The following is a 7182-nucleotide window of genomic DNA, read 5'->3' as shown; positions in this document are numbered from 1 at the left end:
CCATCGTTTCAAAAAAAAATATTAGAATTGTAGATGCCAATTTACAACAGTTCTGCAGCCAAAAGGCTGATAAACAGCAACCTGCAGTATAAAACGCCAGGGATGCTAATAAACGATTGATTTACTGCTTATACTAATGCTTATTGGTTACCTGGGGAGTGTACAGCAGAGAGCTTTTCGACAATAGATGTCGAGGAACACAGTTTTTACTCGGTAAAGGCAGGTCTGATAGTGTATAGTTGAAGACGAGAGTTTAATTTCCTGGAGAATGTAATAACTTCACGTGTGTCGGAGTTCAGCAGCATGCGGTTATCTATGCAGCATTTCGCAAAAATTGATAGCTGCTCCTGCAAAACAGCGGCATCGACTGGATTCTCTCTACCTATACAGTGGACCCCCGTTCGTTTGAACGATTCCTCATGCAAACTAACGGGGTTACTATTTAATTTGAACAACTGGTAACCCGAAATATGCTGAAACCGCTGTGAACTGGCCGCCCTGCTCTTTGTTATTGTTTTGGTGGTTTGTTTTAGTCGGCAGTTGCAAGTGCGAATATCGCATTTTCCGAACGAATTTCTATCTTAATCGTTAGGAAAACGAAATGTGAAACCGATTAAACACGCTAGGTCAGTACAAACAAAATCGTGTTTATGTGCATTGTCTGCATAAACAAATCTGGCTTTAGTTTTCAAAAGGTCGCATAATCAACCCTTTTGCATGCAATATGCGACCTTCTGAAAACTAAAGCCAGAAATGTTATGTTGAGAATGACATTTGAACCATTTTTAATTTGCACGTCGTGCAAACCAGCGGAGTTCAGATTAAAAATGGTCAAACGAACGGGGGTCCACGGTAGTTTATCCAAACGAGAGCCACAGTCATTTAAGCAGAAAAATGACATCGATGAAGTAGACGAGGAAACCCAAAGATCCAATATGGCTGCCTTGTGGGATTGCAGAGCAAATAGTGAAAGATCTTGAGGTGAAACCGTCGATGTACTTCTAAAATCGGTTGCAAAGGGCAGAATAGCTCAGTCTGTGGCAGACGGAACGCAATAATTTTTTTAGCGTACATGTTTTCTCAGCAAGAAGATTAAAAACATTCAATAAGAAAAATATTTATTGATATATTTGAAAATAATATTACAACTCATTTGAACTGTTGCATTTTCTTCTTGAACTGGCGATATGGTATGTTAGTACTGCGGTGTTGTAGAAAAAATAGTATTTTTCGCTAAAACAAAACTATCATTCCACTAGATTGTGTAAAACGAACTTAAATACTATGATTTTAAATGGTATGAGTGATTCCAAAAATACTTAGTCTAACATTTGTCAATTGATTGCATAGTTGATTCATATTGAACGATGATTCGATCGTAAACTAGATAAGTAGGTCACTGCATAGGATCCCTTAAAACTAGGACAGGTGGTTTGTTGACGATATATTATAATAAAGATGTGTAAATTGTCACGGCGAATTGTTAGTCAAGGCAATCTTACAAACTATTGTTTCAATTCTGCTAAAACATATCAATCCAACAGAAAGCACCCGGAACCGTGTAAGCTGACGAAAAGATCCTGCAAATCTGGGCAGTTTTTGCCAAAGGGATGTTTTTCTGCTAGATAGGACTCGGAGGAACGGTTTGTATTCCACCGTACACCATTGCTAGTGGCTCCGACGTTATCTTAAAAGAAATATAAAATATTTGATAATTATTTTGATCGCTAGAGGATGGCTAGTAAAAGGAAATTCAAGTTGGGTCGGTTGGTTTGGGCTAACCTAGATTTTTGCAAGAGATCCAACCGATGTAAGCTAATATTCTGCCTAAATCATATGGGACATCATGCAGCGGCTAGTCTCGGAATATTTACTTTTCTCCTGGAGAATCGTTGTAGGTGTTAACGTCGTCGTTGTTGGTGGGTGAGTAAATCCATTGGCGAACACACCGTTTGCTGGTGCAGACTGAGATACTAAATGCGGCTGCGGCTGGACGGACTCCATTTGGTAAGTTGGCATCTGCTGCTGATTACAGTTGGAACCGTACGCAAAACCTGTGCGAACAAAAGCCTTAGTTAGAAACAGTTGTGCAGAAAAACAATTACTAATAATAAACAAATCGCCTAATAAAAAAGGAAAAATATTGATTGCCAGCAATGACAGAAAACCTACCAATTGACCGTGAAAAGTCCATTGTTATTCGAACATGCTTTTGAGTACAAATTTCCTTATAGATACGGCATTTCACTACAGAATAAAATGCTTGCAAATTCTTGGTAACTCGGGTTTTGGCTTGACATGCGTAGTATCTAATCGATTGATTAGATAAATATTGAAAAGTATAAGTATCTTTGAAAATGGTTACTTGCTGAAAGAATTGCTACCTTAAAGTCGTTAAATTAGACAAAATTATTCATTCCTTTAACCTACGTTTGCAAATTAGACTATTTTTGATTAAATGCTAGCATATCAATGATAATCGAAGAGCGGTTATGCACTTTTACGATACTATTTCCTTTCAGGACATCAATTTAGTTGTTTCCAGAAAAACGAATAATTTATAACCTGCTGGTATAAGAAGCCTTTTTTGTTTTTCATTTGAACCCAAATTCTTATTAACTTCTGACTCTTCTGATAGTAGTGGCATTTATGCATTTTTCAAGTCTAATTTCGAAAATGTTTCTCAGTAAATATTCTGATCGATTCGCGTTGGCGGTGTTGCTGATATTCTCGTGTTTTGTGAGAAAAAAAATATTTTTGCTTTTTTGACAATTCAAAATGAGATTTCATGCAAGCGTGAACAGAGTTTTCAAGAAATATTTTCTACTTTCATCAACGCGAATTGATGCAGATTTGCCAAAAATCTATTGAGAAACGGGTGGGCTAGAAGAGTGCAAGCGTAACCACTTTTTTTTAACCGAAGTGTACAGCAATAGTAATCAAAAAAGTAGTTCTATAATAAAATTGTATAAATCGTTGCAGTTTATATCAATCTGGAATACGCTCGTAGCATTGATGCGAGCAAAATTTTGGAATCCATCCCAGCATCTATACTCTTCCATGCATTCGATGCAGTAATAGCACTCACGAGCCACGATCATCGCTCATTTGCGCGCTGATGATCTAAGTAGTAGGTATCTGCAGCTTGTCCATGTGCATCGGACTCGTAAGGGTAATTTCCCGCGGTAAACGCTACATGCGCTTTGTTTTGTCGACTATTGCCGATTATGTAGCTTACACACAGTTTCGGTTGTGTAAACAAAACAACCATTACATACCACTACAAGTAGTCTTGATTGTGGGTGATCAGTGAAACTCACACACACAAGTGCACTCAACATACCGAACTACTTCTGGCCTGGCTAGAAAACTTGTATCGATTGCATTAATTTGTCGCGATTGGTAATTTTGATTTTTCAACAGCACTTTGTGCAGTATGCTTACCCTCAGAAGAATGTTGCTGTGGTTGCTGCTCCAGCCATGTTTTTCGGCGTTTGCAGCTGATTTCCGCCTCCTCAAGGTGCTCTTTCCGTTTTCGCTGGAGGTGCGACTGCTGGTGGTAGTTTTCCATTTCACTGTCATCTATGCAATCCATCATGGTATCATCGTTGACCGGCGCAGTAGCAAACGATGAGCAACCCAATTGAATACTCATACCGTCAGCACTGCCGATGATTGTTCCACTGATTGTGGTTGCTGCTGTTCCTGTTGACATTACTTTCGGTATCGAATTAACCGGCACGTAACCGTAATAGCCGTTGGAGCTGTGGTGAACCATCGGACTGGAGCTTGTATGGTTCTCCACTGCAGCTGCTGTCACGACTGATGGCATAATCAGTGAGTTGTTGCTGCGCCTGCAGGCCACCGACGCTACGGAAGATGGTGGTAGTGGTGGGAACAGCAAGTTCTCGTTTTTGTAAAATGTTGGTCGCTGGTCGCTGTCTAGCGGTAAATAGGATGAATTATTGTTGGTAAATACCATGTTGGTTTTTCGCCCTTGCTGGAGTACACCACACTACAGTTACCACTTGAAAATAGGCTGCGCTTATGTCCAGGTAGTGAGAAATGTAATCCGGATGCTTATTCGTGAATGGTGAAAATAACTCGGTGACAGATCAAATTAGTAACGGTATTAAAAATAGATCGTACTAAACGGCAGTTAGAACGCTGATCGGCTAAATACACGCAAAGGCCAGATTACTAGTTTACATCATCGCTGCATGCCACGCCACGCTCACTTCAACGCTACTCTAGTTAACCCGCGCCGCGCAGAAAGAACTTTAAAAACACGTATCGACTTACGTTTACGTCGGCTTGGCTTATACCGATTGACTGTAAAATTTTGCAATATAGGAAGAGGTAGATAGGTAATGCGATCACTGCACGGGTAGTGTGAATGTATAAAACGTGTTATTCGCGGCACTACCGCACGACACCGCACCGACAGCAACGAACCGAACGCGGCAACCAACCAATTCAAAGTGAATAAACTTGTACACACAGGACACAGCACACAGCTAACAGCATCAAGGTTTGTGTGAACTGTGAAACGATGAAAATTTGAACTTGATGAGCCAGAGTCAGTGAGAGTCAATGAGATATATACAGGTGTGGCGAAGTTGGTAAAGTCGTTTACAGCAATGAAGAAGTTTCATCACGGTGTGCGTGGAAACGAAAATCGATCAATCACTATCAAGCGTGACGTCAAACGACAAAAACAAACCCAATTTTCCGACGCGGTTTATTTTTGTATTTAGTTTGACGTCCATTGCTGATTTTTCACTACTAATGCCATCAAATGTCTTCTTCTTCCACACCTTTTTAAACCTCATTGAGTAAGAGTGACTCTGATGAGCTCAAGTCTGAGCTCACTTTCATTGTTGACTGTTCAGTGAGAGCAGAGCAGAGCTGCTAGACTTCTTTTTAATTTCAGCGGCTTAATCGAAACTTTCGAAACTTTTTCAAGAGGCAAGTTCCCGAGAACATAGAATGGTGGACGCTAGGGGTTTCCAACAGCAATGATTGCTACACACCTTTGAAAAAAGTTACTTTTGATTACTTTACTGATTACCTCTGATTACCAGTAATCAATCCTTAGTGATTACTATAAATTAATCATGATTACCAATGATTACTTAAGATTATCATTGATTACTATACTGATTACCATTGATTACCTAATTAATTCGTAAATGATTACAAAAGTAATCTCTGATTACTACGCACTTATTCGCCTTACTGAAAACCCCTTGGGTGGACGGCATAGCGGGCATAACCTGCATCTTCTATATAATAAAACCAAGTTGGTTCGTTTGTTTGTAAGGGATAAACTCAAGAACGGCAGAACGGAATTGCATGATTCTTTTTTCAGTTGATGTGTTTTGGTTTGCGTCAGGTTTATACGCAAAAAAAAATATTAAAAATCTATGCGAAAAACTGAAAAATAGTAAAAAACCGATATTTTACTTTTCCCGTCATTCGTCGCATAGATAATGTTTTAGACTACTATGATTATTATCGGTGCAAATCAACCGGCGTCGCATTCAATATGAAGCGTCGTTGCTGGGCTAACAAACATGTTGATGAGGGTAACTTTGATTGAATGGTCAATAGTGCCTGATTTTCACAGAACATTTGTTCGTTACAACTGTGTTAGAAATACTGAATACTGAAATACTTAGAAACTGAGTTAGAAATGTTTGTTCGATTTAATCGACGTTTTTCGGCGAAATAAGTATGAAGATTTTAAATACTTGGTTTATCTTTCTCCAAGTCCAAGTAGAACCTAATGGACGAAAAAGTTGTCCGCAGATGATGAGCGAAGACCATAGTAGCTCGAAACGTCCGGACTAACTGGTATTTAAAAATCTTCATACTTATTTCGCCGAAAAACGACGATTAAATCGAACAAACATTGCGGTGGCGGCGATTATCTGAAATCAACATTAGTTAGAAATGGTAATCTTTCCAGAATCCTAAAACTTATTGCCAAATATTCATTGAAAACATGTGGAAAATGTTGATTTTTCGACATTGTTCAACAGTTAAGCTGGCTGTTAATTTATTTTTTGTAAAAGTAAATTCGATAGCTCTAGATAATGCCTAATAGACAGGGGCTTGCGATGGGTGCCATGTTTTTGTTGCCAACATCTCAGCACATCTGGACAAAGGTTGGCAGCAAATCTACCTGTCAGACGGGCGCTATTTCTTGCATTTTTTGAAATAGCGCCCTTCGTTAAGTGGACTGTCAAGCACCGTTCGTTAAGATACGGATAGCACCCCGCTGCTAATAGAGCTTGCTAAGCCCAGTGCAAAAGGCTACAAAAACTTATCGTTTATCACTCAAACGTGTTTTTTTACCGGGGTATAACTGGGGGAAAACAAAAACAAACGTGTAAAATCAATGTAAAATCTAACAACAGCAACAACAAATCGCGCGTCGATGTGTGCGTACGATAAACGTCAGCAAGCTCAATTCCGTCTGCTGTAGTTGTCCGTTAATATGGTATGCAATATACATAAATTGAAACAGAATCTTTATTCTTGCTAATAAACAGTTTTATGGGCTAGCAAATTTAAAAAATAATAAATGTTGTATAATGCGTTGGGGGTTCAGTTTATAAAAGAGCCTAATAGTCTAAAACTAATTCTTTCACATCATTTATCAAATTAATGAAATTAATCAGAACTGGAAACTTTCTACGTTGTATGCGTTTCTAATGCATGTTTACAAATGTTTCAATGACTAAAAATTAGGTATGAAGCTATATGACCGTCAAGTGAATAATATACTTTATGTATTAAATTTAATTGAAAAGTGTACTTGAAAAGAATATTAGCTGAAATAAATTAACACTAAAAGTACATGTAACCCATTAGAATAAATCGTATTGAAAACAACGTTAATTATTTTTTGTCTTTTTCTCTTCTGATTAGACTTCTAAAAGTGCAAAAAGGCTCATAAAATTATAATGCTGTTTCAAATTGTTTTGAAATACCAAAGTAATAAAGAAGACAAAAAAGGGTTTAAGACAAGGCGTACATTTATTTGCATTTTCGTATGTTTGAGGAGCCCAGCAAGAAATGAAATTAGCAAATAACATTGATTATATTTTGAGGAATAATGAAACCTATATTGGTATAATATACTAACAAAGGTAATTGTTTGAGGACTTTCAGTAG

General features: G+C 38.2%; 1 protein-coding gene across 2 annotated transcripts; it reads right to left on the bottom strand.

Annotated features, from left to right (window-relative positions):
• Positions 1 to 1152: 1152 nt before the first annotated feature.
• LOC128737871 (uncharacterized) lies at positions 1153 to 4435 on the bottom strand. 2 transcript variants are annotated; one of them, XM_053832608.1, is made up of 3 exons: positions 3445 to 4435; positions 1875 to 2054; positions 1153 to 1687 (listed from the first exon to the last, which is right to left on the bottom strand). In XM_053832608.1, exons 1-3 carry the CDS (start codon positions 3980 to 3982, stop codon positions 1533 to 1535), a joined length of 873 nt encoding a protein of 290 aa, XP_053688583.1. In that variant the 5' UTR covers positions 3983 to 4435; the 3' UTR covers positions 1153 to 1532. The 2 variants fall into 2 exon arrangements, with proteins under 2 accessions (XP_053688583.1, XP_053688584.1); XM_053832609.1 differs by having other exon boundaries at positions 1576 to 1687; positions 1783 to 2054.
• Positions 4436 to 7182: the final 2747 nt, after the last annotated feature.

The sequence above is a fragment of the Sabethes cyaneus genome, chromosome 2 (assembly GCF_943734655.1).
Source record: "Sabethes cyaneus chromosome 2, idSabCyanKW18_F2, whole genome shotgun sequence".
NCBI classification, from domain to species: Eukaryota; Metazoa; Arthropoda; class Insecta; order Diptera; family Culicidae; genus Sabethes; species Sabethes cyaneus.
This window is presented reverse-complemented; position numbering and strand designations above follow the sequence as displayed.

Bases quoted from the DNA above. Each gene is read 5' to 3' on its own strand.
- LOC128737871 (XM_053832608.1), bottom strand. From the start codon at position 3,982: ATGGTATTTACCAACAATAATTCATCCTATTTACCGCTAGACAGCGAC. The intron at 2,055-3,444 runs GTAAGCATACTG...TTGTTCGCACAG, and splicing joins ACAGCAACATTCTTCTGAGG to GTTTTGCGTACGGTTCCAAC. The intron at 1,688-1,874 runs GTAAATATTCCG...ATTTCTTTTAAG, and splicing joins AACGATTCTCCAGGAGAAAA to ATAACGTCGGAGCCACTAGC.